The sequence below is a fragment of the Tursiops truncatus genome, chromosome 18 (assembly GCF_011762595.2).
Source record: "Tursiops truncatus isolate mTurTru1 chromosome 18, mTurTru1.mat.Y, whole genome shotgun sequence".
Lineage (NCBI taxonomy): Eukaryota > Metazoa > Chordata > Mammalia > Artiodactyla > Delphinidae > Tursiops > Tursiops truncatus.
Genome location: NC_047051.1, coordinates 24,193,742 through 24,213,418, shown reverse-complemented (window position 1 = coordinate 24,213,418; position 19,677 = coordinate 24,193,742). Strand labels below are relative to the sequence as shown.

General features: G+C 38.3%; 1 protein-coding gene across 3 annotated transcripts in view; it reads left to right on the top strand.

Moving 5' to 3' along the window:
* The window catches only part of DGKH (diacylglycerol kinase eta), a 184,382-nt gene that overhangs the window by 150,110 nt on the left and 14,595 nt on the right, over nt 1–19,677 (top strand). For 2 of the 3 annotated variants that reach the window (XM_073795251.1, XM_019936489.3), the window contains 9 exons: nt 1,282–1,389; nt 3,447–3,560; nt 3,812–3,946; nt 5,121–5,284; nt 9,186–9,291; nt 10,296–10,388; nt 13,161–13,280; nt 14,461–14,569; nt 16,049–16,179. In XM_073795251.1, the coding sequence (XP_073651352.1) occupies nt 1,282–1,389; nt 3,447–3,560; nt 3,812–3,946; nt 5,121–5,284; nt 9,186–9,291; nt 10,296–10,388; nt 13,161–13,280; nt 14,461–14,569; nt 16,049–16,179 (1,080 nt within the window). The remainder of the gene's footprint in view (nt 1–1,281; nt 1,390–3,446; nt 3,561–3,811; nt 3,947–5,120; nt 5,285–9,185; nt 9,292–10,295; nt 10,389–13,160; nt 13,281–14,460; nt 14,570–16,048; nt 16,180–19,677) is intronic. The other variant, XM_033843358.2, reaches the window with a different exon arrangement.

Here is a 19,677-nt window from a genome sequence, read left to right as displayed (position 1 = left end):
TCTTAAAAACGAAGACTTAAACCTTCTATTCGGTAAGAATTTACTCATATGTCATATGTAATTACTTTGCCAGCTATGTGATATTGTATGTTTCTTTTAATTTAAGTGGTAATTCATTTTCATTTACGTGATTAATTAGAAGGCATGGAGTGTAAAGTGCTTTCTGACATACATGTTTTTTCCTTAAAAAGCTCAGTCTTGAGTTTAGCTAGTCACCAGTTAGTTACAGAGCACAAGCAAACTACCAGAGAGTGTGAGAGGTGCTAGGTGAGATGGTTAGGAGCCAGAGTTTACCCTTAAAGAGCCTGCTCTCAATGTTTAAAGTAAGAACAAAGATGACTATTATGCAATTAAGAATATCTTAAGTGACTTGGGAGAGACTCATGAAAAGTACTGCCTGATTTTGGAGGAAAGAAGAGATAAAACATTTGTTTTCTTTTTCTTTTTTTGGTGTATAATTGACATACAACATTATATCAGTTTCAGCTGTACAGGATAATGATTCAGTATTTTATATGTATTACAAAATGATCACCACAATAAGTCTAGTTAATAAATATCACCATACACGATTACAGAATTTTTTTTCTTGTGATGAGAACTTTTAAGATCCATTTTCTTAGCAACCTTCACATACTCAATAGAGTATTAACTATGGTCGCCATGCTGTACTTTACATTTCAATGACCTATTTATCTTATAACTAGAAGTTTGTACCTTTTGATTCCCTTCACCCATTTTGCCCACCCCTTACCCCCTTGCCCCTGGCAACCATCAAGCTGTTCTCTGTATCTATGAGCTTAATTTTACTTGTTTGTTTGCTTTGTTTTTAGATTCCACATATAAGTGAGATCATACAGTATTTGTCTTTTTCTATAACTTATTTCACTAAGCATAATGCCCTCAAGCCAATCCATGTTGTTGCAAATGGCAAGATTTCCTTGTTTTTCATCGTTGAATAATAGTCCATTTATATATATATCACAAGTTTATAATATCACACGTTTTTAATCTATTCATCTGTCAGTGGACACTTCGGTTGTTTTGTAAAACATTTTTTTCAATTTGGTTTTCTGTAACAACTTCGGCTATAATTATTTACCCTTTTAAAATTTTTAAATTAAAAGAATAAGATAAAGGTAATGTGGAGGAATATATTTACAGGAAAGCACACATTATGCACAAACCTTCCTCCATCGTCCTTTGTCGTTGGTATTCTAGTATCTTCCAAACTTGTGGTTTTGCTCTTTTTATCTGACCTCTAAGCTTTTGACCTTACAGTGTGATGGGCAGTATATTCCTCTCCCCAGTCTGCAAGGGATAGCAGTGTTGAACATTCCCAGCTACGCCGGAGGCACTAACTTTTGGGGCGGAACTAAAGAAGATGATGTAAGTATTTCCTTGCTCTTTCTAGAAGCTGCCCACATTCCTTGGCTCAGGGTCCCCTCCTCCATCTTCAAAGCCAACAAAGGTGGTTGAGTCCTTGTCACGTTGCTTTACTCTGATCTCTTCTTCTGCCTCCCTCTTCCACTTCTAAGGATCTTTGTGATTACACTGGGCCTACCCAAATCATCCAGCATTATCTCCCCATCTCAAGGTCCCTAATTTAATCACATCTGCAAAGTCTCTTTTGCCATGTAAGGTAACATTCACAGGTTCCAGGGATTAGGACATGGCCATTTTGGACGGTAGGGAGGAGAATATTATTCTGCCTACCAAAATACCTTTCTATACCTTTAATTTTCCAGATTTATGTTATTATTATTATTTTAATTTTTAGAAATGTCAAAGGGCTCATTTGGCCATTGAGGTTTAGGGCTATTTTTGTTTTGATGCTTTCCTGTATTAAAAAAGAAGAAAACACAACCTAAGAAATGCATTTGTTCCAGGGACTTCCCTGGTGACACAGTAGTTAAGAATCCGCCTGCTAATGCAGGGGACACGGGTTCAAGCCCTGGTCTGGGACGATCCCACATGTCTTAGAGCAACTAAGCCCATGCGCCACAATTACTGAGGCCCGCGTGCTCTAGGGCCTGCGTACTGCAACTACTGAGCCTGCGTGCTGCGACTACTGAAGCCTGCACGCCTAGAGCCTGTGCTTCACAACAAGAGAAGCCACCGTGATGAGAAGCCCACGCACCAAAAAAAAAAAAAAAGAAATGCATTTGTCCTAAAGATAATGAGAGAAGGCACAATTATGAAAGTATATATAGCAATAAAAATGAGAAGTTTACCATGATCTTTGAAGAGTCACATACACTGAATGATAAGCCCTTTGACTTGAAGCTCATGATGTAGTGGTTCCACTGAACAAATTTCTCAGGGCTCTTAAATGTGCAGGCAGGGATTAAAGTATAAAATAAATTGGAAAGTATTTTTAATTTTCATAATGTGAATATATTCCAATCCTATTGGAGTATAAAAATTTAAATTAGCAACCAATTATTTGTCAGCCCATCATCACTCTTAAATATTTTAAGGAGAAGAAATCAGTGAGATTAAGATAAATAAAGATAGGCAGACAGGATTCTGAGAGCTTCACATTCATAACTTAATACCCTCAATTTTTATCTAAATTTTATCAGTGAAGAAACTGACACAAAGTTCACACAGTTCATAAGTAGAAGAGACAGGGTTTAAAGCCAGGCAGTCTGATAACGAAAAGTTCCCAAATTTGTGTCCTGATATTTTCAGTAAAAATTTTAATTATGATACTACTTTATACTGAATATTTTTTCAGAGGCATAATTATTTATGTTATAGTAAAAGAGGACATAAAAGGAACAAAGTAATACAACTGAAATTGAAAATTTGTAGGTTAAGTTGATTTTGTGAAAATGCATTTAACATCAAAGCAAAGTAAGCCCACGTGTTTTCATCCTTTGAGATTTCTTTTCATGTTCTCAAATGTGCTGAAAAGTCGTTGTAGGTATAAAGCACATACGCACATTGCTTGTAACACCTTGAAAGATTTCCCTTAGAACATATCAAGTGAATTGGATCATAATTTGCATGTTCATTAGCTTTAACTTTATGAAATCTGCATCACCTTTTGAAATTTTAAAGTTTCCTAAAGTTGCATGCATCATTGTATCAAGATATCTGAGTTAGTATGAACAGGTATTTAATACATCTTATATCAAGACGAATTATTTGGAAACATATTAGTTCATTGGTCCTACGAGTGCTTTATAAGAGGGACATGGAGTATTTTATCTGTGTAGGTTTTAAAACATTTTTATTGTGTTTGTTTATTTTAAGCTATGTTCAGTGACTTTTTTTTGTCCTTAGATTATCATTTCATAATAATATTTACTTACCTTTCTGCTAATGGTTTTTATAAGTTTTTAAAAATATGTCTGTTGCAGAGTTTACATTGCTTGAAGTACCACTTCACCTAAACCTTAACTGTATCGATGGAAGTGTAATGTCGGTTTTTCTTTTAGATATTTGCTGCACCATCATTTGATGACAAGATCCTGGAAGTCGTTGCAATATTTGATAGCGTGCAAATGGCAGTTTCAAGGGTCATTAAACTGCAGCACCATCGAATAGCCCAGGTTGGTTTCTCTACTCAAACCTGACTTCACTATTTGGGCCACTGAGAAAGCTATTCCAAATGACTCCTACACTGTATATTCATCTGTAAAATAATGGGCTTTCTTGTCATGTCAGTTGTTACCGTGTTATCCTAAGTGGAAAAGCATAACATTACATTCCACAGAAGGGATTAAAAGTCAAGTGTGAATACAAGACTGAGTGTCAGCTTCTCAGGATGATTTGTACTCTAAAATAACTTGTTTTATTTCAGTGCCGTACAGTAAAAATCACTATATTTGGTGAAGAGGGAGTCCCAGTGCAGGTGGATGGCGAAGCATGGGTTCAGCCTCCAGGGATTATCAAAATTGTGCACAAAAACAGAGCTCAGATGCTCACAAGGGACAGGGTATGTAACAAAACAACATTCTTCTAAATTTTCCTTTAAAAAGAATCTTAAATTGTTTTGAAAAATAGAAACCAAGGGAAAAGATTTAAATTGTCTTTTAAGTCTGACATTTAGATTGTGCTTTAAAATATGAACAAATATTTATTTAGTTCTTAAAATAATTAGCTTATTTTTTTAGGTTTAGAGAAAAATTGAGCTGAAACTACAGAGAATTCTGATTCCATTCCCAAATACCTCCTCACCTCCCTATTCCCCTATTATACTCCCCTAGTGTGTTCCCCTTAACATCTTGCTTTAGTGTGGTACGTTTATTACGGCTGATGAGCCACTACTGATACATTATTATTAACTAAAATAGTAGTTTACATTACTCTTTGTGTTCTACATTCTACAGGTTTTGACAAATGTACAATCACTTGTCCTCCACCTACCCATCCTCTCTTATCCCAACCCTGGCAACCCCATCTTTTTACTGTCTTTATAGTTTTGCCTTTTCCAAAATCTGTATATTTTTTTTAATTATATTTTATTTTTGGCTGCGTTGGGTCTTTGTTGCTGTGCGCGGGCTTTCACTAGTTGCAGCGAGCGGGGACTACTCTTCGTTGTGGTGTGCAGGCTTCTCATTGCGGTGGCTTCTCTTGTTGCAGAGCACGGGCTCTAGGCGCTCTAGGCACACAGGCTTCAGTAGTTGCAGTGGGTGGGCTCAGTAGTTGCAGCACGTGGGCTTAGTTGCTCCACGGCATGTGGGATCTTCCTGAACCAGGGATCAACCCCCTGTCCCCTGCATTGGCAGGCGGATTCTTAACCACTGCGCCAGCAGGGAAGTCCCCAGAATATGGTTCTTAATTAAGGTCACACCCATAACAAATAAGGCTGCAATATCCATCTTGTCTGTTACGCATATAATAGTAAATATTGAAGCATAAATTGAAGCTGTCTTTTTAAAAACTTTTCAGTCATATAATCATCATCATCAATTACATTACTTTTTATTAGTTGCAGTCCACTAGAAAACTTTAAAATATCTTTTTTGTACTTATGATAGATTTAATGAGGTGTTAGATTAGGGAAAACAATAGTCATTTCAGAGTCACTCATGTACTATCTAAATACACATTTATTTGGGCCTCGGAGCTCTAAACTAACAATTCATTGCAATATTGATTTTAAATAGGCCTTTGAAAGCACTCTGAAATCTTGGGAAGATAAGCAGAAGTGTGATTCTGGTAAACCAGTTCTTCGAACGCATTTGTACATCCAGCATGCAGTTGACCTGGCGACAGAAGAGGTGTCTCAGATGCAGCTGTGCTCACAGGCTGCAGAGGAACTCATCACCAGGTACCGAAGTCCTGTGAACCTTGGGAGCTGTGAGAATGCTGGTCTTGGCCAATTTTGGTTTTTGTATTATTTTTTTAATAAATTTATTTATTTTGTTTATTTATTTTTGGCTGCGTTGGGTCTTCGTTACCTCGCACAGGCTTTCTCTAGTTGCGGTGAGCGAGGGCTACTCTTCGTTGCGGTGCATGGGCTTCTCATTGTGGTGGCTTCTCTTGTTGCAGAGCACGGGCTCTAGGTGCACGGGCTTCAGTAGTCGTGGCACACGGGCTTAGTTGCTCCGCAGCATGTGGGATCTTCCCGGACCAGGGCTCAAACCCGTGTCCCCTGCATTGGCAGGTGGATTCTTAACCACTGCACCACCAGGAAAGCCTGGTTTTTGTAGTTTTAATACATCATTGCAGTTGTTTGGGGTATCTAGAAGAGATGCCTTTACCCTCCTTCTTCATTTGCTGCTTCATTTATGCCTTAGTATTCACTGTTTTTTTTCATCAGCTCGCCTCCAACACACGCGTGCACAGACCTGTGTTCTCCACAGGCCAGATCTCTGACTTCCTGAAACACAATGGAGAACTCGCCTAATGAACCCTGTCATGTTTTATATATATATATAAAACCCTTCCATTATTATTTCCCCAGTTTACACATAATCTTTACACTATACTACTCACTTATATGGTGCCTCGTAATTTTTAAGTGTTTATAGGAGGTAGAAGGAAATGCAAACATTAACCATGCAAAAAACCCCAAAAAAAGTCAGGGGGTAAACGTGGGAAGAGTCCAAGAATCAGTTTCCGGCAGACGTAACACAGAGTTTGTGAGACCACAGAAATTAATTTTAGGAGACAGAAAGAGAAGATAAAAATAATAAGTTCTGTGAATGCAAAACGGCTAAAAATCACTATGACCAGGGGCAGACTTCAGTGGGGAGGAGGGACGGTGGGCAAGTTTCTTATCTTCTCCTCACCTAAATCTTATCCACCAAATGGGGATACAAGCTGCCTGACCAGGTCGCTGTGAAGGTTAAGTGAGACCCACCATGTGAAGTGCTTATTAGCACAGCATGTCTGCTGTATTCAGTGTTCTGAGCATGGTCACTCATATTTTTCCCACACCTTCACCTGGTCACTGATCAAAATGTTGAAATAGAAAAGAAGGAAAGGGGCTTCCCTGGTGGTGCAGTGGTTAAGAACCCGCCTGCCGATGCAGGGGACGCAGGTTCAAGCTCTGGTCCAGGAAGATCCCACATGCCACGGAGCAACTAAGTCCATGAGCCACAACTACTGAGCCCACATGCCACAACTACTGAGCCCACGTGCCACATCTACTGAAGCCGTCACACCTAGAGCCCATGCTCTGCAACAAGAGAAGCCACCACAATGAGAAGCCCACGCACCACAATGAAGAGTAGCCCCTGCTCGCCACAACTAGAGAAAGTCCACATGCAGCAATGAAGACCCAATGCAGCCAAAAATAAATAAATAAATAAATTTAAGAAAGAAAAAAAAGTGAAGGTTGACCAGATTTGCTTTTGGTCTACCTAGTTTGATTCCCCATATCTCTTTATAAATTTTGCAAATGATGAAAATCAGGATCACTCATTAATTTTCACAATGTATTCATTCAATATTCAACAAATAATTTTGAGCCTCTTCTGTGTGCCAACCATCATATTAGGCACTGGGATGCCACGATGACTGCAGTCCCTCTTCATAATTTGCTGGCAGAGTAGTAGGAGGGAGATGTGTGGCCAAAGATCTGTCACAGGTCACACAGTGGGCACTGTGGATGCCCAGAGGAGGCCAGAGGCAGTGAGGGAGGCCTGCCTGGAGGAAGTGACTTCTCAGCCTAGTCTTGAAAGAAGAATAAGAGAAGGAGTAATCTAAGAATGGGAGCCAGCCTGGGTAATAAAACCCAGAGGAGTGTGAGTGCATAGTACTTTTAGGAAATCTCAGGGTGTTTGGAGTGACTGAAATGTTAACGTGGTATATTTGAGAGTGTGGAAAATGTGGACAGAGAGTTGAGCGGCGGTGAGGGGGGGCAGATCTTTATCAGGATGTTTCTGGAAGCAATGTGAAGCACTGTCCACAGAACAGCAAAGCTGGGGCAAGGGTGAACACTGTCAGAATGGTCCTGTTAGGAAACAATGGACTGAGGCAGTAGAGATGGGAAGGAGAAGAAGGATTTAAGATAGGTTAGGGTCTAAAGTTGGTACACAGGCATGTTCAGGATGATACTAAGGTTTCTAGTGAATGGCTGGTTAGACTAAGGTGCCTTTGATGAAGCCATATTATTCAGGAAGAGGAACAGATTTTGAGAGGGAAAATGATGGGTTCCATGTTGGACTTACAGAATTTCAGTTACATTAGAAATACCTAGGAGGAGATTCAGTTAGCAGTTGAAAATGTTAATCTGAAGTTGATTTACAACTTTCTTTTTCCTTGAAAATTCGAATAACGTTTATCTATCTCTGTTCTTCTTGTTAATAACCTCTTCTTCATGATTTCTCAAGGTTATTGGTAAGGATGCTTAGGTGACATTTGCAAGTTCCTTTGTGCCTTGGATATCAATGTAGGATCCTTAAGAATTAAACTCTTGATTCAGCCATGTGGGGCTTCTGTCTCTTCTTTGGTTCTTCCCTTTCCAGATTGAAGATCATTTTCCTTGAAGATGTTAGAAGCAAAAGGATTAGGATAGTCTTACCTTCTTGTCACCTGCAAAGCTTACATCATTTTCTAGCAATCAGTAGAACTTCTCCTCCTTTTTATTTTTTTGGCTGCGTCAGGTCTTAGTTGCAGCGCACGGGCTCTTCATTGTGGCACTTAGGCTTCTCTCTAGTTGTGGCATGCGGGTTTTTTTTTTCTCTCTCTAGTTGTGGCGCATGGGCTCTGTAGTTTGCAGCAGATGGGCTCTCTCGTTGAGGCTCCCGAGCTCAGTAGTTGTGGCACGCGGGCTTAGTTGCCCCGTGGCATGTGGGATCTTAGTTCCCCAACCAGGGATCGAACCCGCGTCCCCTGCATTGGGAGGTGGATTCTTTACCATTGGACCACCTGGAAGTCTCTCTCCTCCTTTTTCTTCTTGGCCTCATTGCCTCCAGAATCGTGTCATTCTAGGACTGTTCTTGAAGGTTTATATTCCAGAGGACAGTGGCACTACAGGCTTTGGCGTTGGATAGACGTCGATTCAAATCCTGGCTCTATCACTGCATGTGATTTAGTATGTGATTCAGTATCACATACTAAATCTTTCTGAGCCTCAATGTCTTCATCTATAAAGTGGAGAAAGGTAACCACAGCTACCTTTTAGGTTGTGAATATTAAATTAGATAATGAATATAAAGCACTCAGCATATAGAAGGTATATGTGGCAATGTTTTTCCCCTAATCTGTTGTATTTGTGCCTGGTTGAAGTTTCAGCGAATAAAAGATGTGTCTACGCTCTACATTTGGGACCCCTCTCAACTTTCCAGTGATACAGCAAAATGAAATGTTACTATGCCCTCTTCTTCCAAATAACACCTCAATATGCTTATCTCTGATTCTAGGTCTAACTTTTTTTATATAGAAGATTTGGGGTTAGTATTTTTTGTTGCAATAGGGTTTGAATTTTGTAAATCTACCCCATGCCATTCATAATCGAGCAGTTATTAAATAAATTTCCTTTCATGACCTTTTTTTTTTTTTTTTTTTGCGGTACGCGGGCCTCTCACTGCTGTGGCCTCTCCCGTTGCGGAGCACAGGCTCCGGACGCGCAGGCTCAGCGGCCATGGCTCACGGGCCCAGCCGCTCCGCGGCATGTGGGATCTTCCCGGACCGGGGCACGAACCCGCGTCCGCTGCATCGGCAGGCGGACTCTCAACTACTGCGCCACCAGGGAAGCCCATTTGCCTCGTTTTTGCTTTCAGGATTTGTGATGCAGCCACCATCCACTGTCTTTTGGAGCAAGAGCTGGCGCACGCAGTGAACGCATGCTCCCACGCACTGAACAAAGCCAACCCACGCTTCCCAGAGGTGAGGAGCCAATGGTAAATGCCCATTCCGCAGATTTTTTGGTGTTCCACATATAGCTTGATACAAAATGTGCCACATCCTTTGAAAGAACATAATACTAGTCTATACGCGTCTCAGCCAGAAGCTTATCATTCGATTGTGGCCAGGTTTTTCTTTATTTTCCTTTTCTGCTGTGTTTCCACTCCTGCTCTTTAATTTGCTTCCTTTTTTTCTATTTCACTTTCCATCACTTGTCACCTTCCCATCTTCCTTGTGCTCCTTCTCTTTTTAAGTACTACCATTCCTCTTTTTTACCTTCTCCCCTGCACCTTCATATAGGGCAAGCCTAGATATCATGCATTTAACTAGAGCTGTTCATGCATTTTTGAGGTTGTCCACTGAAATTATTCTCCATTTTGTTTTACTAAATCAGTAAATTTAGTTAATTTTCTAATGTAGAAGTTAATAATAGAGTGGATAGAATAGAAATGTGATGAAATGTGATGTAGGGCATAGAGAAAACTGGTAACATTATTTTTACCCTTTCAATTATTCAGTTGATTTACCTAAGTTATTATACAAATAAGTGTGAGTCCTCAAGATTATTAAAATCTAAAAATCAATCCGGTTGGAACTGTGGAGAGTGATACTCAATGGATAGAATTAATTATGATCAGATAATGTCCCTTTTAAGACATAATTTTCTTTGACTTAATTCTTGTGGGAATATGTGTCTGTTGTCGCCAGCATATACATGCTCGTGTGTAGGAGATGTGGTCCTGGGTGTATTCACTACAGTCAGTGCATTCTTCTGGCTCTGTGCTCACAGAATTAGAAGAGGTAATCATGCTAACGAATGTGAGTGTGAAATTTTGCAATTACCATAGAATTTGGGTAGACTTTTTAAAGTATTTGCGATGTGAATTTAAATCGGAAGAGTAAAGTGTAAAGTACTCGCTGATGATTGAATCCCAATTTAATACAGAACTACTTGTCTTTGATGTTTTGTTTTGTTTTTTTCCTAGAGTCTTACGAGAGACACTGCCACTGAAATAGCCATCAATGTGAAGGCCCTGTATAATGAAACAGAGTCTTTACTAGTTGGCAGGGTTCCTTTGGTAAGGAAAAGAAATGGTGGATAACATCAGAATGATGATAAATGTATGGTTCTTGTGTTCATTAGGGAGCACGCATTCATCAGATTCTAATGCACAAGCAGCCTCCGGCCTCCATCCCTAGAGCTTCCTTTTTACCTAGCTTTTGCCTGCAAGAAAATTTATGGCTACACCTGGGAGTTACACTTTAGGCTAACAGGAGTAGAGATTTCCCCTCATCGTGGTTTTTTTTTGTTTGTTTTTTAATATATCCTTATTGGAGTATAATTGCTTCACAATACTGTGTTAGTTTCTGTTGTACACCAAAGGGAATCAGCCATATGCATACATATGTTCCCCCAAGTCGGCTTTGAGAATCTTGAACTTTACAGAGAGTGGTAGACATTCCCTAGGGACTCATTAACCCATTAATGCAGAAAAGTAGAGGAAATCATGAGTTGTGTTCCTGGAATTAACATTTGAAATAGGATTGTTATTTTCTAGATTTGCTTAGATGATGCTTTCTAGATTCTGTGTTTCAAGAACTAAATTTCAAGAACTAGACCTATTCGTAGGTTAACTCAAGATTGGTGTTGGAAATCAAGTTGCAGCCAAGTCTGAATCAGACCACAAGTTCATGGACCTCAGTCCTTTACTAATCAGCCTTTCTTCCCTCACCCTTGAAATGTTCTAGCACGTTGGGTCTTTTCGCCACCTAGTGTTCCATTGTAGGTTATTCACACATGCTGTTGTAACTGTAGAAGGCCAGGTACATTAGCTATTGTTTTCTTCCATGTAACAATTTTGATTAATTGATAGGTGATGATCTTAAAACATTTCTCTTTACTGTAATTTTATCTCTTTCTTGGGAAGATGTATACATCTAAATAAAAGCGAGAATAAAAGTCATAGCATCTGGCACAGTGGAAGAACGAGAGGTGTGTTCCATAGACTAGCCAACTGTAAGTGATTGGTTGGAATATCTGCTTGACTGGAGTCCAGAGTAAAATGTATCACCCTTGGAGCATCCTTTGCTCTTAGAAGAGAAGCTTCAAGGCTGCATGAAGTCCATTGCTTTTACCCACCTCCGAGGGAAGCTCAAGTATAACTTCCTTGGGGCCAGAGGTGGCTGCCTCTGCTATGGTCGTGAAGAGAAATTTTTAGGAAGAAACATTGAATATCTCTTCTGATAAAACCAATGGGAAAATCTTCTTGGCTATTCTTGGCACTTCTATTATTAACCTGAATTCTTCTTGCTGCTCTTCTAAAATCAGTCCTATAGGAAAGCCAGTGAGCTGTGACCTTGGTCCCAATTATTGGATGAAGGACATGTATTTTTTTCATGTTATTTGAAATACATTTAAGATAATTTCTGATTGACGAGAACTAAAAGCATAACTTACACTGTATTTTAGCTCTCTACACTGAAAATACCCATTAAATGTTACTTGGTTAATATTAATCAATTATATTATGTTAACGTATAAGGATTCCCCTCCACTTTTAATTCTTCTGTCATTGTCAAATATGGATGTTTGGTTTGAAATGTATACCAGTGATTTTTTTTTTAATATTTGGCAATATTGATATCAAAATAGTCAGTCATGTTTGAGAGCAACTAAGTTATATGCTTCATTTTGCTTGTAGAATGAATATGCAATAACCATTTTATCAATTTTGTAAGACATATATTCTTAGACTTAAAGGAAAGTGGTAAATTTTATTTGACCTGGTGGAAAATCTCCATAATTTTATTAACTTCTAGAAATGCTAGATCCCTTGAATAACAGAGGGAGAAAAATAATGTCCCTAATAAATAACCGTAATATTCTCTCTGAACCTTCAGCTTAAAATTCTGTGAACCTATATGTAGGTACTCTACAATTTTAAAGTAGTTTACAAAAGTATTGATTAGCTGGAAGAGATCTTAGAAAGTGTGTAGTCACTTTCTACTATTTATTGAGAAGGAAACTTAAGACCCCTGAAATCAATTCATCTTCCCTTGGTTACATAGTTAGTAAAAAGGCCAGGACTAGAATTCAGTCACCTCCCTTTCAATTCTGCACCTAACAGTGTTTGTTTCACCTTTATTCATTTACTGAATTTGTAAGTGACTTTTACTAACTGCTTCAAATGGGTGGATAATAGGTGACCAGTTAAATTCTCTTTAAAGTTTGCTAGCCCTCTTCCAGGTTACAAGCCATTTAGCTTTTTGCTTTGCCCTGATTTGTGCAACAACTTTTTGTCACAAATTTTTCTGAGATCCATGGGTCTTTTTTTAACCTGTTATTTTAATTATCCAGACGATTTTTGTGCCAGGCAGTTCTTATTATATGACATATTTTTGACCAATTTAAAATATTATTATTTGTTCACACAGCGACCTATGTAAATCAGAATGATTTTTGCCACAAAGAAGTAGAATAATGAGATTACTCCCTAGTGCAAGCCGGCAGAATGGGCGGATGGATGCATGGATAGGAAGGGAGGAGGGTTGGATTTACATAGAAAAAATATCACCATAAGTAATACTTTTCTCTGTGAAATTATTAAAGTCACACTAGCTACTTATATCATCTTTGGGAAGTAAGGAATAAATCTATTCAGATTTGCTTAAATGAACTCAGTATAAAATAATTTGTCCTTTTTTCCATATTCTTTTGTATTAAAACCAACAACAATCTAGCCTCGTCTGGTAAGAGATGAGGATGTTCAGTGTCAGTAAAATAATTTATTCTATTTGAGGTTGGTCACTGAGGCTTGTTTTATTTTGTTTTTAATCTGCTGGTCAAATAGCAGTTGGAATCTCCACATGAAGAGCGGGTATCCAATGCCTTGCATTCCGTGGAGGTGGAGCTACAGAAATTAACAGAGATCCCTTGGCTTTATTATATCTTACACCCAAATGAGGATGAGGTATGTAAAATTTGTCCTGTTTCTTTATAAAAGTGTACGCTTTGTGACAATAGAATTTGAATGCATCCTTTGAAAAAGAGATGTTCAGGAGAAAATACATTTTGAATATAGTCGTCCTCCCTTATCTGCAGGAAGTACGTTCCAAGACCCCCAGTGGACCTCAGAGGAGTACTGAACCCTATATATACTATGTTTTTCCCTATACATACATATCTAAGATAAAGTTTAATTTATAAATTAGGCACAGTAAGAGATGAACAACAATAACGAATAATAAAATAGAACAATTATAACAATATACTGTAATAAAAGTTACGTGAATGTGGTATCGCTCTCTCTCAGAATATCTTATTGTACAAATGTAATGCCTTTTCCATATCAGCTAAGCACTTCTCATGCACTGTGGCTATAACCTTTGCAGTTTGAGATGCAACAGCAAAACTAGCATGAATTTCTTTTTCCTTCTTCACAATTTCACAGACAGAAGATTCGTTCTTACTGTAGGTCTTAGCAAGCTCAGCATACGATTTTTCTCTTTCCTTATTAAGTCGAGAACTTTCAGCTTTTCATTAAAGGAAGCAATTTTACAGCCCCTTTTTGGCATATCTGAATTGCCAGCTTCACTACTCTTGTGCCTCGGGGCCCTTGTTAAGTAAAATAAGTGTGACTGGAACACAAGAACTGTGCTACCACAACAGTTGATCTGATAACTCAGATGGCTACTAAGTGACCAACAGATGGGATACGCTGGACAAAGGGATAATTCACATCCCAGACGGGATAGATCAGGATGGCTCACGATTTCATCATACTACTCAGAACGGTGCACAACTTAAAATTTATGAATTGTTTATTTCTGGAATTTTCCATGTAGTATTTTCAGACCGTGGTTGACCGCAGGCAACAGAAACCGCGGAAAGGGAAACCACAGGTCAGGGGAGACTACTTTCAGATGCACTTTTCTTGAACCAACGAGAAAAAGCTTTTATGTGAACAAAGGCATCTTATGGGAATCGGTACCTTTTCAGGAGTACGTAACATCGTGAACTTTTGGGGAAGAAGTTATCACTTCAACAATATTTTGTGTGGATAACTTACATCTATGTTATCTGTGCTATCAGAGTGGGTTTTTCTTCTCCTAACATCCTGAGAAATTTCTCTTCTTGCTCGACTCGAACAGGAGCCCCCCATGGATTGCACCAAGAGAAACAGCAGAAGCACAGTATTTCGTATTGTGCCCAAATTCAAAAAGGAAAAGGTTCAGAAGCAGAAGACAAGTTCACAGGCTGGTAGGTGATCCGCACGGGAAGGGAAAGGATAACATGATGAAAAAAATAACGTATTGAGGTGGTATCACCGAGGGGGTGAAAGTGATCTGAGACTAGAGAGTGGTGATTACTGCACCATGTTATGAATGTACTAAATACCACTGAACTGTACACTATAAAATGGTGAATTTCATTTTATGTTCACTTTACCATAATAAAAAAGTCATATCACACCTAAAATAAATCCAAACACGAGTAGGAGTCTGTAGTCATGCAGTTAACAAGTCTACAAGGCGGTTGCCGATTTGCTTCTACTTTGCTGAGTGAATGTCAGCATGTCTGTTAGATGGGTCTTCGTCTTGCTAACAATAATTCAAGGCTTGTAACTCGTTTTCCTTCTTCAATGTGCAAAATCTATATCATTTTGATAAATGGAACGTAGAAACTTTCGTTTACTCCTTTAACTTGCTAGATATATTGTCCACCTCAAGTTATATATTCTCTTCCTTCTCTTTTAAGGACTTACGATGCCATTTCAGCCCCTCAGTAATGACAGTCCACTGTGACACTTGTATTCTCAAGCAAAGATTAAACTCTCTCTTGGGTATTCTTTCAAGTTCCCTTTCCACCTTTCCTTAGAGATTAAATTTAATGCTGTACTACTGCTAAAGACCTTCAAGTTCTGTGTATATGATGGTAGGTGCCTTTCATAATCAAATCATTTTGTCACTCTTCTGAGTTAGCCATCTCATTTTGAAAAGTGATACATAACCTTATTTTTGACGATCGTAAAGCAGCTATTGAAGGGCATTTTAAAACCAAATGTGGCAAACAAGGAGACTTTTATTAAGCTAATCAATGTTGGGTAAAATGTATAAAAGAGTGATTGTACATACTGTAAAGTAACAACCCAACTAATCTTAGAAAGCGGTGTTGACAGTTTTTAGATGACATTAAATTGATTTAACAATACATTTATTGCTATAATTATCAATAATGGTAATCATCAAAACCAATAAAGGCAGTACTTGAAGTCAGCAAGACCTGAAGCAGAAATCTGTGTAAAATTGTACCCTGTGTCAGATTTTAAATTTTAATTAGCATTTGTAGCTAATTAAACTATAATAAGTTTCATATATGGTCCTTAAGGAAATCATCAGAGCTTATTTAGACCTTGTACTACTGATCCTAATCATGAGAAATACATTTTTTATACATACTGTGCAGTTTGCATGGCTTTAAGGAGGAAATTGAGCTAAAGAGAAAGGCACAGGTACGCAGCAGTGAATGTCCTTGTAGAGTCAGATCCTTGTGTTGACTGATAGTCTGAAACTTGCATGGGAAAACGTGGAATTGCAGTTTTGTTGAGACAATACCTTGAACCTTTCCCTTTGCTAGCACTGCCGCTGTACTCTGTTTCGCATCTTCTTTGGCCAACCTGTGCTTTGTAATGCCTTGAGCATGTAGAAATTAAGGGGGTTTTGCTCTTAACTTTGGTAGTTCAGAAATGGGGCACAGAGGAAGTTGCTGCTTGGCTGGATCTGCTCAATTTGGGAGAGTACAAAGAAATCTTCATCCGTCATGACATCAGAGGGGCTGAACTCTTGCATCTGGAAAGGCGAGATCTTAAGGTATTTCCTTTGTGCTACTTCTGCTCTTAAAGTTTTTCTTGCAAAACAGACTCCTTTCTCCTGTGCTGTTCTGTTCTGTGCTTATAGCTTGGCTTATGTTATGCAAACGTGCAGTAATCTAATATGCCTTGTCCTGTGGTCTGAGTTCCTGGTATGCATTTTGAAACAAGAATGTCAGCAATATTTTTCTGTCAAAATCATTGACTGTTATAGCTAAAGCTTAGCATGAACTTAGTAAGTTTTCTCTGCATCCATTGGTATGGCTGTTCCTGTGCTAATATTTCCAAATGGATCATATTTCCATCGGCTCATTTTTTTGGATCAACGTGAAAGGCGATATTGTTGCTGAAAATATCTAATTAAAGGTTAACAACTAAAAATTAATTCAAAATGCCAATAACAAAGCCTTTCTAATATATGGAACTAGATGAGAGACTTACAGCAGTGGCTACTTGGAATCCTATGATTTGGTTGTGTTTCAAAATTGAGCTTTCAGAGGTCACATGAACAACTAGACAAATAAATTCAAATTTCCTTTCCATGACTTATTATTAAAATTGTATTCTTCTCAAAAATAAATTTATTATTTTCTTTAGTAAATGAAGTAAAAATTATGCCTTGTTTTTGCTAGAAGGCAGCCCAAAGTCTATTTGTCTTTTATGACAGGGAACGAAAAGTATTAATTCATGGTCTGCAGCAATTCCCTTTTATTCTTTGGGTGGAGACGCAACCATAGAAATGGCCAAAGAAGCATATTCTGTCCCAGGGTTAGAAGTAGGATTTTGTAATGTTATATTTTCTTACCCCACGCTGCCATTTAAAAATTCCAAGACTGATTCATAAGCAACTGACAAAGCCTTCAACATTTGTTGGATTGATTCCTTTCCTGTAGACCAGGTTCTAAAATGCATAGAATTATGAGACAGTAAATTAGTAATAAATTCATGAACGGTTGTGCCTTTATCTACAAATACGTTAGCAGAGATCTTTGACCCCATGATGGGTAACCTAAAGTATAGATTTTTATAAAGCAGTGTCATAAAGTTTTAGCACATCAAAAGTAGACACCACTTATACCTAAACATTTTTAGCCAGAATAATAATAAAATAATAGCTTAACTAATTATCTTAGTTGAGAGTCCCAAATCTGGAACATAGCAAAATACATAGTGTTACAGTTCATAAAGTAAAAATTACTTCAACACTTGAATACACCAAAAACTAAATGTAGAGGATCATTACGTGGAACATATTTGTGTAGCTTCTGATATCCTTGGCAGGCAGCAATATTCATTGAATAGCTACTGATTAATATATTATGCCAGCTTCTCTAGGTGGCATCTGCCCTCTAGAAGCTTGCATTCCATTTGCCGTGAATAATCGTATGTTCAAGGAAAAGGCTGTGTGTGTGTATAAATAGACATGTATATGTTACATATATGTACATACAAACATATATAAACATACACACACAGTGAGTGAAGCAGTTATTTGCAGAGAGAAAAAACAAAGCTCACACGGAAAAGTCAAAGTTAGACTGATAGGACCTGGCTGGAAAAAAAATAAGAGTACAAAGGAGCTGCTGATTAAGAATTATGTTAGTAAAATTTCTATTTAGTTTTTCATGAAACTTTTTTGTTGTTTTTATTTTTAATGCAAATTACATTCTTTCCCTTAAAACTTTTCTTTTAGAAGTTTTATTGACATAGTCCATTTTAACTCTTTTGGTTCTAAAACAGGGTGTGGGGCAATGGGAAAGGAAAGTAATTTTACAGAAAGAGCCTTCAGTGGAACAAAACCGAGCTAGAGAACGAGCTATCCTCGTACTCTGTGGTTATAGCTGTAAGAGGGAGCAGACCCTTCAGAGGAAAGTCTCTTAACGTTGGTGAAGGGTTACCTACTCCCTAGGTAATCTTGTCCATTCCCATTGCTTCGAATACTGTCTGAATATATCATGGGTTCACAAGGTTGTGACCTCATTTGTAAACTTTAGGATTATATCACCAACTCTACTTGCTACTTGGCCATCACACAGGATGTCAATCTTAACGTGTCCACACCAAACTTCTACTCTCCTGTCCTACTCCCATCCTGCCCCTTCTCCAGTGCTCTACATCTTAGCAACTCAGGGATGTGAGCTAGAGAAACCCAAGGTCATATTTAGCACCTTCCTCTTTCTTATCGTTTCCCCCCTAACTCATTAAACCCATCACATAGTTTGACTTTAATCTCCATACATTTCTCTTTCTCCTTTCCACAGTCCTTCCTCTTGCCTGTGTAAGGTCAGTATCTTCCTAACTGGCCCTCGCATTGCTACTCGTGCCCTCTCTCGTCCATTATCCACATTGCACAGTGACATTTTAACATCAGGTGTATCACTTTTCTGCTTAAAACCTTTTAGTGGCTTCCCATTTCAGTTAGAATGAAGACTCGCGTCTATGGGAGGCCTACAAGGTCTGCCTATATAGTCAACCTGCTATGGAATACTGGCCCTTGCTGGGCTATATACCCTTCCACCCTGGCCCTATTTCATTTGCTTAACAATACTGACCTCTCTCACCTTAAAGGTGTACCCTCCTATGGTATGCTTCCCCCCCTCCCCGTCACCTGGCTAACTCTCCTCAGATCTTGGCTCAGGTGTTACTTCCTTATCATCAAAACAACTAGAGATAGCAATGTGACAGTCTAAAGGTGGGAAAGGGGAAATATTGCTAATGTGTTTTAACAGACAAATAAACTGATTACATTATTTTACCTCCTAGAAGGCAGTAGGAAAAAGTGAGGGATAACAAAGCAAATGGTAAAGACACAGGGGTTTTGTTTGGTTGGTTTTTTGTTTTCTCCATTTGGAAAGTTGTATATGTGTGCGTAGAAGGGTAACAATATCTACAAAGCATGCCTCTGCAAAGTTAAAGCTATTCATCCACAGAAAGAAAAAGTCCACACTAAAGAATATGATAAAAATAAATACATAACAGACATCATGGCATAACTCTATCACAGCCTAACTCCTAGAAGATGTGAATGTATTGAACTCAAACTAAAGAAAATATAGCTAAGAAGTTAGTGTAACTCTAGGGAAAACATGCATCTCGAGACACCAAAATAATAATTCTGGGTAGAGTCTGCATCTCTCAAAGAAGTTTTTATTCTTGAGAATACAGTGGGCACATGGCCTAAAATAAAATATTTAATATTAAAGGTATTTCTTAATCAGATAACTATGTTATCACAAAGTATAAAGGACATTAAAATATGCCACTCAAATCAAAGAATCTAAACGCCTCTGTAAATGCATCTGCCTTTCTATCTTCCTGTAGGGTTTGGCCTTGCTTTTAAGTTTGCTGTTTTACCACACGCTCAGGAAATGTGTAGTTGCCTTAAGACTAATTGTGGATGACCTGGTATCATATGAGCAAATATTTTTCAGGGTCAGTTAAATATTGTAAAAATGATACCCTGAAATGATCTCAAGCTCAAAAAGAGCACTGGCTGTGG